Below are 15,437 nucleotides of genomic sequence, written 5' to 3'. Positions count from 1 at the left end.
CTCCTGTTCTGTTTTGTCTCCGCTCACAAAAGCACTAATGTCTTGTTTTCAACCAATCGCTCATTGATAACACGGACCACACAAGAGTCCTCGCTCCAGTAAGTATCTCTGTCGCTCAGCCTGATTCATATTCTGTCCTGTACCTCCAAACCTCATTTTATTCCACTTTTCTTTATATCTCTCCCACTGGTTTCACTCTGCATCTTACTCCTTTTGTTATCACAGTCTCACAACAACTCCTGGCTTGCATAATTTATCACTTTACATCTCCATCGATCCAGTGATTTGTTATTGTTGATTTAAAACAGCTCCTATTAGTTGAGCATCAGACAAAAGCATTGTTAGCACACATACTGTGATATTGTTTTCTTTGGTAACAATGTGTATATTTCATTGTATTTTATCAAATGAAAAAGGAACCTAGAAGAATTTAAATCAGTCGAAACAGATTCAGAAACTTTACTTTGAATCAAATGAGACTTTTGAGGATTCACAGCATGCAAACAAAGATGTTTTCAATAACAATACATACTCAAATAAATAAATAAATAAAAGATAAACCAGAGATAAAACCTTCTGTGTATTCAAGGGACAGTTCACCCTAAAATCAAAAGCACATATTTGTCCTCTTCCCTGTTGTGCTATTTATCAATATCCACTATTTGGTGGAAATAGCTGAGTGCTAAATTGGCTAACAAGTGTCTAAATGAGACTACTAAACGTCATCACGCCCAGCATTAGCCTCCTTTAGCTTAGCGGTGGTGACGTGAAGTCATGTGACCGTGCTGTAGTTCCTTTATAGCCCAACATTAGCCACCTTTAGCTTAGCAGTGGTGACGTGAAGTCATGTGACCGCACTGTATTAAAGCCCAACATTAGCCACCTTTAGCTTAGCGGTGGTGACGTGAAGTCATGTGACCGCGCTGTAGTTCCTTTATAGCCCAACATTAGCCACCTTTAGCTTAGCAGTGGTGACGTGAAGTCATGTGACCGCACTGTATTAAAGCCCAACATTAGCCACCTTTAGCTTAGCGGTGGTGACGTGAAGTCATGTGACCTCGCTGTAGTTCCTTTATAGCCCAACATTAGCCTCCTTTAGCTTAGCGGTGGTGACGTGAAGTCATGTGACCGCGCTGTAGTTCCTTTATAGCCCAACATTAGCCTCCTTTAGCTTAGCGGTGGTGACGTGAAGTCATGTGACCGTGCTGTAGTTCCTTTATAGCCCAACATTAGCCACCTTTAGCTTAGCAGTGGTGACGTGAAGTCATGTGACCGCACTGTATTAAAGCCCAACATTAGCCACCTTTAGCTTAGCGGTGGTGACGTGAAGTCATGTGACCGCGCTGTATTAAAGCCCAACATTAGCCGCCTTTAGCTTAGCGGTGGTGACGTGAAGTCATGTGACCGTGCTGTAGTTCCTTTATAGCCCAACATTAGCCACCTTTAGCTTAGCGGTGGTGACGTGAAGTCATGTGACCGCGCTGTATTAAAGCCCAACATTAGCCACCTTTAGCTTAGCGGTGGTGACGTGAAGTCATGTGACCGTGCTGTAGTTCCTTTAAAGCCCAACATTAGCCACCTTTAGCTTAGCGGTGGTGACGTGAAGTCATGTGACCGTGCTGTAGTTCCTTTAAAGCCCAACATTAGCTTTTTACTTCAGAAATTCTATCTAGATTGATGAACAGCCCTACAGGGGAGAGGAATAATATGTATTTTACATTTCCGGGTGAACTGTCCCTTGTAAATGTGTTGTTAATAATAAAATGTTTATTTTCTCTGATATATGTTCCTCTTCTTCTTCTTTTTCTCAGTGGTAGCAGGAGGAGGCGGCCCTACCTTTACAGGAAGCGAGCGATCCACCGCAGCCGGCCCACCTACTCCTGCAGTCTGGAGGAGGGTCGTGGCCTCCCTCTCAACCCCTCTCACTGTTTCATGTCCAGGAGGGAGCGGAGGAAGAGGATGACCATGTCGGTGTGGGAGCAGAGGACCAGCCAGCTGAGGAGACACCGACAGATGTCCAGTCGAGAGATTCTGTTCAACAGCCAAAACGAGGAAAAGGACGGAAACCCAAACTCCAACGCTGCCCCTACTGGACGTCCACAGTCACTGCATCGAAAAACCGTGGAGAACACACTTTCCGGGAGTTTAAAAAAAGACCCTTTAGCATCGCCGTCCAAAAACCCTGCTTCAAACTCCTCTGTGTCTCTGGATATGCCTTTGGATGCCACTCTTTCTGGGGAAGATCCTACAAAGAATCCCCCTTCTGAAGCACCTATTGCTAAACCTGAATCTGAAGCTGAATCTGTAGCTGAGAGCGCAAAACTCACCGTTAATCCGACTCACAGCGAGCGCAGGAGTCCCAGATTAAACGGCGAGCGACAACACAGAGCGGTGAAGAAGTTCAGACCTCCTGAAAACCTGGATTTGTTGACCCCCGAAATGGGAGGTCACGGAGGGGTCAGGGGTCGCAGGGGGAGGCATCACGGAGAGAATAAGAGTCAGGCGTCATCACCCGGGAACGGAGGCCAAACGGGGAGTCGATCGGCCAGCAGAGAGAGGAGGAAACATCCGGAGAGAGTGGAGGAGAAGGAGGTGGAGACCAACATGGAGGAAAAAGAAGGGTGCGAACCTGAGGAGAGCAGGTGAGAGGATAGAACAGAATACAATATATCTTTATTGTCATCATACAAAGTACAACGAAATGTCTTTGGCAACTCTCACTGCAGTAAAAAATAGACACAATAAATAAATAAGAGTGGTAAAAGCAGAGGTAGTAGCGGTGACACTGCAACGAAATAACATTCAATGTCAATGTGCATATTTACACTTACAGTCTAAATATATATTAGTAAATAGTTTCATTAATGTTAGGGTGAAGACTTGGTTTGGGTTAGGGTTAGGGTTAGGGTTAGGGTTAGGGTTAGGGTAAGGGTTAGGGTAAGGGTTAGGGTTAGGATTAGGCATGTGTTGGTTATGGTTAAGGTTAGGATAAGTCTCCAGGAAATGCATGTAAGTCAATGTAATGTCCCCTGAAGTGATGTATAATGGTAATGTGTGTGTGTGTGTGTGTGTGTGTGTGTGTGTGTGTGTGTGTGTGTGTGTGTGTGTGTGTGTGTGTGTGTGTGTGTTCGTGCGTTCTCAGTTGTTGTAATGTGCTCTGAGGTTGAGATACTCATCCAACATGTTGTTTTGTGTTTATTTGGGGTTTTTAGAATTGGTAAACAGGTTAAATGAAAGTCAAGAAAGAAAGGAATGATTGAAGAAGAGATGCAAATTCCAAGTTTTGTTGACATATTAGAGTCAGAGGTTGTTCCACAATATGTTTTATTTACATGTTTAACATCCTTATATACAGACTTCTACATTAATATAATTTACACACAATACAATTGTAGAAAACATAGAAAAGTTTCAATTTGCAAGTTCCTCAGATTTATCTACAGGATGTCACATTTATGTTCACTGCCATTGACTTTAAATTACCTCGAGATCTAAAAAGATTATACAAGACTTTAAAATAGATTTGATCACAGAACTTCGGGAATACCCAAGAGAAAGTTACAGTATAAGGTTAAGAGAATAACAAAGATATATTCACACAGGTCGTCTAATGCTAATTAGAATACAATTTAGCATATGTGGGATAAATAAAACCGTCAGAGTATTATTTAGATCTTCCTTTAATGAATGAATCCATGTTCAAGCATCAATTTCATTTCATTTGTATTTGTTCCGTTCATGGTATGCACAACTTAAAGGTGGGGTAGGTAATTTTGGAGAAACCGGCTCGAGTGCGCTAGAATTTGAAAATACACAGCCGGAAAAAATCTGCCACTTCCTTACAGAGCCCCTCCTCCAACACACACGAACGCACACATGACCAATGAGGGCACGAGATAAGTCTGTGCCCCGATGGAAGGCTGACAGGCAGGTAGGCCATCCAGTTATTTTAGCCGGGCCGGCTCAGATGATTGGTCGTACTTTTTACAGTACTACGGCTTCCACAGATGACATTTTTTTATGGATTTTTTGTCAAAGCACTTAAGATATTCATTGCTATCGGGATGTTAAGAGCATTCCATGGAATATAACAAAAAGTGTATCTCGAGCCGGTTTCTCAAACTTACCTACCCTACCTTTAATGTTTAACAATTATTTACAAAACATGTCTCTATAAACACACCGTAACCGAAAAGGAGCAGGGAGGAGAAAATAATCTGATATGACCTGCCCCTTTCTCAAAAAATATAAATAAATACAAATAGATGGTCTGTCCTTCATATGTTCTTATCTTACAGCGAATCATAACAGCATCGTAGGAAAATAAGAGAAACACAAAAAAATACTTAGTTCCCACTTGACAGTTAACGGAAAAACAATGATAGTGGTTCCTGTAGCTTTTGGACTATACAATCACCAATCAACAGCACCGACCCAAGTGTTATAATATCATTGTTCTTCTGTCTGTATCTTAAATACTTTCTCTCTGTATTTCCAGTCTGGTTGAAGGAGGACACACTGACCCACAGGAGAGTCAGATCCACATCGGAGACACGGAGGAAACTCCTCAGAAATCAGATCCAGATCCTCCCGTCGTCCCAGAGAAAAACGAAGAAGAGACGGAGAAGGAGAAATGTCCGCTCAGCTCCAGCGTGATCATCGAGGTTCCCAACGCTCAGTCCTGCCTGGAGCTCTCCACCATCACAGGTATCAGTATGTAGTGTCTCTACTTTAAAGAGTCCTCTCCTGCTGATGTTCAGGTGTATATCAGTATGTAGTGTCTCTACTTTAAAGAGTCCTCTCCTGCTGATGTTCAGGTGTATATCAGTATGTAGTGTCTCTACTTTAAAGAGTCCTCTCCTGCTGATGTTCAGGTGTATATCAGTATGTAGTGTCTCTACTTTAAAGAGTCCTCTCCTGCTGATGTTCAGGTGTATATCAGTATGTAGTGTCTCTACTTTAAAGAGTCCTCTCCTGCTGATGTTCAGGTGTATATCAGTATGTAGTGTCTCTACTTTAAAGAGTCCTCTCCTGTTGATGTTCAGGTGTATATCAGTATGTAGTGTCTCTACTTTAAAGAGTCCTCTCCTGCTGATGTTCAGGTGTATATCAGTATGTAGTGTCTCTACTTTAAAGAGTCCTCTCCTGCTGATGTTCAGGTGTATATCAGTATGTAGTGTCTCTACTTTAAAGAGTCCTCTCCTGCTGATGTTCAGGTGTATATCAGTATGTAGTGTCTCTACTTTAAAGAGTCCTCTCCTGTTGATGTTCAGGTGTATATCAGTATGTAGTGTCTCTACTTTAAAGAGTCCTCTCCAGCTGATGTTCAGGTGTATATCAGTATGTAGTGTCTCTACTTTAAAGAGTCCTCTCCTGCTGATGTTCAGGTGTATATCAGTATGTAGTGTCTCTACTTTAAAGAGTCCTCTCCTGCTGATGTTTTCACTGTGCCATCTCCTCCTCACCTCCTTGTCTCCCCCCTGATCTTCCTCCAGTGAAGAGTAAGGACCCTGACTGTAAATCAGAGAAGGAGGATGAAGAGGAATCGAAGCCGGCTGTGACTCCAGACAGCATGTTCATCTTCAAACCTGACAACCCGTACGTTTATCCACGGGTACAGACTTATAACACCATGGGAATATGAATGATTATACTCCACATATAACATGTATACTCCCCCCTCTTGTCTCCACAGGGTGCGTCGGGTCTGTCACTACGTGGTGAATCTGCGTTACTTTGAGATGTGCATCCTGCTGGTGATAGCAGCTAGCAGCATAGCATTAGCTGCTGAAGACCCTGTAGCCACCTCCTCCAACTGGAACAAGGTGTGTGTGTGTGTGTGTGTGTGTGTGTGTGTGTGTGTGTGTGTGTGTGTGTGTGTGTGTGTGTGTGTGTGTGTGTGTGTGTGTGTGTGTGTGTGTGTGTGTGAGAGAGAATACGTCTGCTTTACCAGCGGTCCCCCTTTTTTGCGCCACAAACCGGTTTCATGTAACACAATATTCTCAAGGACTGGCCTTCAAAGTATGGGGGGGGGGGTTACAGGGTTGATGTGCTGCCGTAACGACACTCTGGCACTTTTCCTCTGAGGAAAACCATCATTTGCAAACACAACGCCTTTCACATGCGCCGTGTTTGTGTGCTCAAATCAACTTTTGTAGACGTAGACGCCACTTACAGCTGTGTCCTTAGTTGAAAGTAGTTTAATTTCAAGGTAGCAAGGCGCACCGCTTGTGAAGTGATGACAAACACCCAATCTAAGCCGGAATATACCTGTCCTGTCCTCCGTAAACATCAGGCTTCAGTCTACATGTTATGAACTCCGCTGCTGAAACATCATGATCAAAATATCTTCTTGAAACGAGTGCTGTTGTACGACAGACAAATAAAAGGCCAACAAACACGGAGCTCAGTAGAGAGAAGTGTCACGTGACCGAGACGAGCATCTTGATCTATGGCAGGGGTATCCAAACTACGGCCAGGGGGCCAAATGCGGCCCGCGGACCATTTTGAATCGGCCCTCAGCAAATTAAAAAAGTATAATGGAATACAAATGAAACTTGTGCTTGTCTTATATTGTACTTCTTAAATATAAATGTAAAAATATATCCCACAGTAGTATTCACGTGTTAATGAGACCACTTCTCAAATAAATTCAGTCAATTAAAGTTGGAAACATTTTCTAACATATCTTAGTTGATAAGAAAAAAGCCCATTGACTTATTTCCAAGCTTGAAATCTACCCTTCATATTTCTCCTTATTAAAATCACTCTGAGGGATGAGCTGCCTACACTCAGAAGCATCATGCACCTACATTTGATTGATTTTGCTAACTTCTAACTGAACTTATGAGGCGATAAACCTCTAGAGAGCGGCCCAGCCCTTCGTATATTTTCCTGTATGTGGCCCTCGGTGAAAAAGGTTTGGACCCCCCTGATCTATGGTGTTGACATGTGTCCAGAGACGCAGACGCACAGACGGATATATTCGGTAATTTTTCGAAATAAAACATGGTTCAGACTGATAGTCACTGGGGACCACTGTGCTATACGATTTCAATCTGTGTTTATCTGTGCCTTGGGTCTCATAGCTTCATAACTAAGTAGCTTCAAACATTTCCTTAAATCGTTTTGCGAAAGGACTCTAATGTGACTTGATGGGGGGGCAGTAAAAATCACTAATGCATGAAGACATTTCAGTATTAGACGCACTGAACCTGGAGGAATGATCTGGTGTTTCCATATAGAGGAGAATGTTTTATATTAAAGCATAAAAAGAGATCCTTAAAAGCTCCACATGTCTTGACATCGAATCATCCACTTGAGGAACTTCAGCTTATTTGTGAAATAAACATTGTTATTATCTGTTTTATGCTACATGAATTCCTTATATATTTCTTTTTACTGTCCTTCTTTTTAGGTTCTGCGGTATTTTGATTACGTGTTCACGGGAGTCTTCACGTTTGAGATGATTATAAAGGTGAGCGACTCTGTGAAGAAGAAGGTGATTTGATGCAAGAAATGGTGGTGACAAATATACAGGAGATGTGTCTTTATTCAGCAACAATTTTCAAGGTGGGGACATACACGTTGCAACAAAACGAGGAACTACAAGTCGCTTTGGGGCATTCCTGTTTGCCTTATTCAACATCTAGAGAAGTTTGAAGATTAGACAACTAAGTCTGATTACAAATGAATAAGAAAACGGAGATGTTCGGCACATCATTCACGACTGTTTTGACCCATTAAAAGAAGCATTGTGCCTTTCCAAGCCCTCAAATCCAGTTGTATTTATCTATACGTTGGGTCCAAATAACAAAAAAGTCGCCCTTTTTTATTTAAACAAGTCCCAAAGGAGTTATATTAAGAACAGTTTACTTCTTTTTAACTTTCCTACAAACTTCCCCAGCTGTCAAAGCCAGGTTTATCATTCTGTTTTGTTGACATACTGTAGAGGTTTTTGTGGGGGAAACTTCTGAAGCAATGGGAGTCAAAGAGACACACAAGGAGAGCTGGAGCTTTGATGGCAAACACTGACGGTTTATTTGGAGCTTCGGCCGGAGAATTCACACGGCATGTCACGGGCCACGGTCTGACCACACGGTTGAGATGCCACCATCAATTCTGAAGACCCCTCCTGTAGCTCCAGGTTTTAACTAGTTCAGAGTGTAATAATCTACATTCTTCAATAGATAGACTAAACAGCTGAGGACACTGAATCACATTTGTTGTCGCTTATGGCTCGGGGTCATCTACACCCCGAGAAGGATGTGTTCCAGGTGTCCCACAACAATAACTATCTCTGAGCGAGAGCTGCCCGGTCACAAACTGGTGACAACAACAACTTGCTAGGGCAGCCCCTCCTTAAGGGGACTTTTGAGTGTGTCCTTAAGGGAGATAGCGGCTGCTCAAGGCATCTAGGACACTAGGGAAAATGATTCCCCAACACCAGGCTCCTCCAACAGTGCAACAGGCACTAGCCTTAAGGGAGATAGCGGCTGATCAAGGCTGGTCATCTGAGTCAGAGGGGGAAAGGTAAACATGTATACAGAATTATTCCCTGACAGTTTTAAAAATGTGTTCCACAATATGTTTATTTACATTTTTAACATCGTTATATACAGACTTTTACATTAATATAATTTAACACCATAAAATAGTTGTATGAAGGAAAACATAGAAAACATTCAAATCAAGAAGTCTCCTCCTGTTTCAATCAAAGGTAAACAATACAACAGTTTATTTATTGCAGAACATACTGATTAATCTACTAAGAAGAAAAAAGACCTACAAGCTTGTGTGATGGAAACTTCTGAAGCAATGGAGACGAAACTCAGAGAGACACAGGGCGAGCTGGAGCTTGATGTCAAACACTGAAGGTTTTTTATGAAGTTAATTATGGTTTATATATCAGCCGGAGAATTGACAAGACATGTGCTGCAGACATGAGGTGACACAGCGGTTGCTCGACTAATTCTGAAGATCTCTTCCGTAGTCGGAGGTATGAACTAGTTCAGAGAGTATGATCAACCTTCTTCATTAACTAAACAAACAGGGCACTAAATGTAACTTAAAGTGGACCTATCATGCTATATTATAATAATATAGTGTAGGGCCATACCTATATAAGGCATATTTATACTTTCTTTTTCTCAAAATACCAAACAGATCATGCATTTTAGCCATGCCTCATTTCGCTCAATTTGCACTTTTTTACCCCTGTTTTAGCAAGGGCTGATTCAGTGAGAACAGCACCACCTAGAGGCCTGGCATATGTACTACAGCGTCTCCAGCGCTTTAGAACGGCAATGGCCATGGCTGTCTCCTCCTGATTGGTGGAGTTGGCCCAATAGCCGTAGCGCCACCGTCCTGACAGTGTTCAAATCTGGATCAGTTTTGATCAGATCCGTTGCAGCCCCTTTTTTAGAGATTTGGGTATGGAGGAAAATAGAGAGGGTTGTGTTTTCTGACACTTGGCGAGTTCCCTGGAACACCGGGGACACATATTCATGTATACAAGACGTACAAAAGTGCATTTTGCATGATAGGTCCCCTTTAAACTGTCGTCCATGGCCCAAGAATGTACGCCTGTGGGACCTATGCACCGATAAGAAGGTTAACGGTTAGATACCTCAGCAAAATATTCCCCGACAGCTTGGATCTGCGTTATTCCCGGAGATGTATGATTCCCTTGCACGCTGCAGGAAGACTTTTCTTAATTCCTAATCCTGTGTTTTCCTCAGATGATCGACCAGGGTCTTCTCCTCCACGACGGCTCGTACTTCAGAGACCTGTGGAACGTTCTGGACTTCATCGTGGTGGTGGGAGCGCTGGTGGCCTTCGCCCTCTCGTCAGTCACAGCTTTTAATATTAATACTAATCCATAATGCATGGACCATAAGTCTGAACATCAGGGTGTCTTTAAATCAGCTGGACATCATTCTGTTGTTTCCCTACATGCTTAAATCCACTGGAAATGTGGTTTGACTTCATGCAGACATCTCTTCCATCCTGCTTCTTACTCTATGGGTGTTTCTCAATGTCGAGGACGCTTCCTTGGTAGGACATGTACCTCCGAGTCAGTTGCTTCAGAAGCGAGGCAAGAATCCTTCCTAGCCTCGGAAAACGAAGAATGGTGGAACAGGCGTGCAGGTGTGCGTCATATGAGAGGCCCCGCCTTAAATGGTCCGTGCGCAAAGCATTGTGGGGATTTTAAGACCGCGGAGGATACACATGTGCAGCCTCGAAATTTCTCGCAACGAAGGACGCCGGCCTCGGTAGAATTCCAAGTATGCTGGACATTGGAACAGTCCTTCGGCGGCACTCGATGACGTAGCATCCTTGAAATAGTGGCTCTGGAGCAGCCTTCCTCGACATTGAGAAACACCCTATATGTGTGTTAATTCTACGGTGGCCCTGAAGGTCAAAACACAATGACAATTTCATTAAAAAACACAAGAAAGTTGACGAAAATACTTTTAAAACACGTGATATTTTGCCAGGCACAAAAATAAATCCTGAAACACTAATCATGTTTACTCAAAAACATTTGGGTATTTTTTTAATGGATCTTTTTGTGTTATTTAGTTGTTTTGCGGTTTTTAAAACCTGTGTTGGTGTTTTCTTGAAATAGTTTTGAACATTTTAAAATGTGTTTTTTTATATTAGTATTTATATTTCAGTTTTTTGTGTGTTTATTTTATTTTGTGTATATTTTGGATACATTTAAATACACACACATTTTTTCGTTAATTATATTTTGTGTTTTTTGCAATGTTTGGTTTTTTAAAAGGTTATTGTGAAATGTGTTTAAACTGTTGGTGTGTTTTTACCTTTTTTGACCTCAATATAATAATTTGTTTTTCAAAATGTTGACTTTCTTCTAAAAACATTCTCACTTTTCTCTAAATTTCTGACTGTTGATGTGCGTGTCCCTCTCTTGTGTTTTTCTCCATCTATCCGTGATGCCTCTGTGGGATTGACCACCAGCAATGTGATGGGGTAAATACAAATAAAACCTCTTCCTCTCTTTGAACAAATACTCTAAACGTGTGTAACATTAGTAGACCATGCTGTGATTGATGAATAAGATAGAAAAACAAGTTACGAGTGTCTAAAATGATGATATTGTGGTCTTTATGTGCAGAAATAACAAAGGACGGGACATAAAGACCATCAAGTCTCTGAGAGTTCTGCGAGTCCTCCGACCGCTGAAGACCATCAAGAGACTTCCCAAACTCAAGGTCCGTCTTTATGTCATTCGCACAGAAGCTACGTGTGGTTTTAGCAACGGAAATCTATAGTCAGAAGCTCCCAGGCGTGCTGCCAAAAAAGCGCAGTGTTGTTGATGTACGTGCAGGTATGGAAAGTAATGGATTACATAATGAGGATATGAAACAGCAGTAACTGTATTCTCTGACAGTTTCATAAAACAATTTGATTTCTGTCAAATGTTTCTAAATATTGGGGATTACCGGCAGGATTATTATGTTAGTAAAAACTAAAAAGAGCATATTGGATTTTTTGTAAAAGGATCAGAAAGCTTTACTCAAAATTGTCAATTTCTTTCAAATCACTGACTTTTTTCTAAAAACATTCTCACTTTTATTAAAAATCCTTATTTTTTTCTAAAAATCTCACTATTTTTGCAAAATTCTGACTTTTTTTCAATAACATTTTTTTTTTCTATAAAAATCTCAATATTCGCGCAAAATCTTTAAAATCTCTTACTTTATTTCACATATCTGACTTTTTTCAAAATTCAGACATTTTTTTTTTTAATTCTCACTTCTTTTAAATTCTCACTTTTTTTTATTCATATTTGAATATGCTTCATGATACGCAGGTTTTCTTATCAATAAAATCATTCCTTATCTCATTCATTGTAGATAGTTATATACCATAACTGATAATCCAGATGTTACCTCCCTTATAGGGTCTAGAGACAGTAACACACAGCAACCAATAAAAGGGAGGGAGTCAGGGGGTCAGGGAGTCAGGGGGTCAGGGAGTCAGGGTGTCAGGGGGTCAGGGGGTCAGGGGGTCAGGGAGTCAGGGTGTCAGGGAGTCAGGGAGTCAGGGTGTCAGGGGGTCAGGGAGTCAGGGGGTCAGGGGGTCAGGGAGTCAGGGTGTCAGGGTTCCCTTATAGTCAAGGGAATCAACACACTATAAAATAACCGGGAGAAAGGATCTCAGAAAACCCTGGATCTGGCTTTTCAGACTCCAAGCTCACATTAAGAAGGTCTGATACCTCGGACACGGGCTCAACCTTTCTACATCATTACTTAAAACAAACCTTTAATGTGAGCTTGGAGTCTGAAAAGCCAGATCCAGGGTTTTCTGAGACCCTTTCTCCCGGTTATTTGATATTGTGTTGCTTCCCTTTCCCCCTAGACTATAGGGAACGTAGCACAGGTGATCTGGTGATAATGCAGTCTCTGCTTGGTGCTAGTCCTGCTTCTTGAAGCTGTAGCCTGTGCTCATGGGTTTCAGTGTACAGACTGAATCTGCTTCATGAAAGGCAGGTCCTTCGTCTCTCCCTCACCACGTGTTTGATTTCCTCCTCCTCCTCCTGCAGGCGGTGTTCGACTGCGTCGTGACGTCTCTGAAGAACGTCTTCAACATCCTCATCGTTTACAAACTGTTCATGTTTATCTTCGCTGTCATCGCCGTGCAGCTTTTCAAGGGGAAGTTCTTCTTCTGCAGCGACAGCTCCAAGGACACGGAGAAGGACTGCCAGTAACTCCTCTTCCTCCCTCCATCCTGCACTCAGATGTTTATTCATCTTATTCATTCATTTATTATCATTTCTTCAGCGTACTTATTCATTTATTTTATTATTCATTTATTTTATTATTCATTTATTTTATATTATGATTTTAATTTTTTACTTCATTTGCCTTTTTTATTTGTTTCCATTCTTTTATGGCTCCTTACATTTCTGAATTTTTATTTTTGTTCTAATCTTTTGACACTTTTTTCTCTTCTCCCTCCTCCTCCTCCTCCTCCTCCTCCTCCTCCTCCTCCTCTTCCTCCTTTAGGGGTTACTACATAGACTATGCGAAGGATAAGAAGGAGGTGAAGAGGAGGGAGTGGAGACGTCATGAGTTCCATTATGATAATGTGATCTGGGCTCTCCTGACTCTCTTCACTGTGTCCACGGGGGAAGGCTGGCCGCAGTGAGTCCCTGACTGCAGCCTGTGTGTTACTGTACGGTGGCCCTGAAGGTCAAAACACAACGACTAGTTAAACATAACAAGATTGACTGAAATACTTACAAGCTTTTTAAAAAACACATGACATTTCAACAAACACACAAAAACAATTGGGTATTTTTTCAATGTTTTTTTTTGTGTTTAGTTGTTTTGTTGGTTTTAAAACCTGTGTTTTCTTTTGCTCAAAATTCTGACAAAAGAAAATCACTTTAAAAAAAATATTCTCACTGTTTCTCAAATTTCCAGCTTTTTTCTCAAAATCCTCACTTTTTCAAGAAAAAATCTGTCTTTTAAAAATAAATCTGACTCTTTTTTTTACTTCACTTCTTTCTGACTTTTCAAAGAAATTTTTTTTTCAAAATGTTGATTTGCTTTTTAAAATTCGGACTATTTTCAAAACATATATATTTTTTTGTATTCTCACTTTTTTCAAAATTCTCACTTTTTTTCACATTTCAGATTATTTTCCAAATTCTCATTTTATACATTTTTTTTTTTTTTTTTACTTTGGGTATGTTTTGCAAATTGTTGTTGTGTTTGGACGATTATGACTTCCAAATAATCCTCATCCTAACCCTTCAACAGAAGTCTCCCCGCACATCATTTCCCATTCTCACAGCTCTCATTATCTCTCATGCACATTATAACCTTTTTAACTTTGGGCGTGATCTTACGTCGTGCTCAAATCCTTCTTTGATGAAGGAAATATTATGAATATGATCAATTTAACTCAAGGTTTTGCCCCGTCGTTATTCCAAAATAGGATTAATCCAGTATTTCTCTGACGGTGCTTCCGGGTTTCTATCGTCCCATCCCTCATTAATTGACAGCTTCTGTGGGAATTAAATAGCTAATTGACTTTTGATCTCCACCCCAGTAAACAAACTATTTATCGCTGCAAAAGTACACACTGAAAAACTGAAAAGTTGACTTTAAGTTATGTTGAATTTACTACTACTACTGATAATAATAATAATAATAATAATAATACATGTCATATATAAAGTGCTTCTCCTGGTGTTTAATAAGCAAGTAAAGAAGAAAAATAACAACAATTTGTTGACGTAATACATTTAATTAAAGTCAACGGTTCAGTTTTTCTCCGTGTGTATAAGTCTACACTTGTTCATGAATTGAATCAGCATTACTTTGTGTGTGTGTTACAGTCAAATGAGTCCTCTTCTCAAGCTGTTAAAGCTTTTCTTACCAGTTTCTAGAGCTCTTATCAGCATTAGCATCCGTTAGCATCAGTTAGCATCAGTTAGCATGGTGTCTCCTCTCTCTCCAGGGTCCTCCAGCACTCAGTGGACGTGACGGAGGAGGACAGAGGTCCGAGCCACGGCAACAGGATGGAGATGTCCATTTTCTACGTCATCTACTTCGTCGTCTTCCCTTTCTTCTTCGTCAACATCTTCGTGGCGCTCATCATCATCACTTTCCAGGAGCAGGGGGATAAGATGATGGAGGAGTGCAGCCTGGAGAAGAATGAGGTGAGGGACGATAAACAAAACCCTCTCTGAGCTCGCTTTGTTTCTGAATGTTTTTAATGACCCGTAAGCCTCTTTTTGCAGTTTTTTTTATTTCATTATTCACACTTTTCTGTCTCTCTTCGGTTTTCTATTATATTTTACACTTTTGGAAACCTCCAAGGAGGAATTATGTACTTTAATTTACTCTCGTTACAAATGTGGACAACCCAAAATTATCTGATAAACGTTTAAACAAGACGTACTTCCTTTACTTAAAAGCTAGGACAACTTAAGCTCTGTAATGACTTTGGCCCAATTCCAAACCACACCCTACCCACTCCCCCTCCGTGACCGAGTGAACTCCGTGGAGTGACGCTCGCAGCTCAACGAGGCTCCCTCCTGTCAGATGGAGGGAGTACATACAGCGGCAAGCTTTGGGACAAACTCCCCTCTCTCCGGCAGAAACAGGAAATGCCGTAACTGTATGTAACAACGGTTTCAAATCAGCATCTCTTTGACAAAACATTACAATTAATAACTCAAATAAAACTCCAAACATCTTTAATTGTGTTACTTTTTTGTAAAGCTCTTTTAGTTTTAAACCTGATGTTTATAAGCTTCTTAGTTTTTGCAACAGTCTGTAAATATACACAACTTTATAATAAAATGCACACATTTACCTTTTTCTAGACTAAACACAGGTACGATCCTGCAGTGTTTCCCACATATCTGGTATATACTTTGGGGGGGGGGGGGG

The 15,437-nt window shown here is 41.1% G+C and overlaps 1 protein-coding gene across 1 annotated transcript in view; it reads left to right on the top strand.

Moving 5' to 3' along the window:
• Window positions 1-15,437, top strand: part of LOC117487559 (voltage-dependent R-type calcium channel subunit alpha-1E) — a 118,309-nt gene that overhangs the window by 66,560 nt on the left and 36,312 nt on the right. The window contains 11 exon segments of the mRNA XM_034136208.1: window positions 1,812-2,642; window positions 4,499-4,707; window positions 5,496-5,598; window positions 5,696-5,825; window positions 7,418-7,477; window positions 9,741-9,847; window positions 10,987-10,998; window positions 11,144-11,240; window positions 12,575-12,735; window positions 13,038-13,175; window positions 14,500-14,701. Coding sequence (XP_033992099.1) covers window positions 1,812-2,642; window positions 4,499-4,707; window positions 5,496-5,598; window positions 5,696-5,825; window positions 7,418-7,477; window positions 9,741-9,847; window positions 10,987-10,998; window positions 11,144-11,240; window positions 12,575-12,735; window positions 13,038-13,175; window positions 14,500-14,701 — 2,050 coding nt within the window.

The sequence above is a fragment of the Trematomus bernacchii genome, unplaced genomic scaffold, assembly GCF_902827165.1.
Source record: "Trematomus bernacchii unplaced genomic scaffold, fTreBer1.1, whole genome shotgun sequence".
In the NCBI taxonomy this organism is placed as follows: domain Eukaryota; kingdom Metazoa; phylum Chordata; class Actinopteri; order Perciformes; family Nototheniidae; genus Trematomus; species Trematomus bernacchii.
Note: the sequence above shows the minus strand (reverse complement) of the source record. Positions and strands in the feature narration are given on the sequence as shown.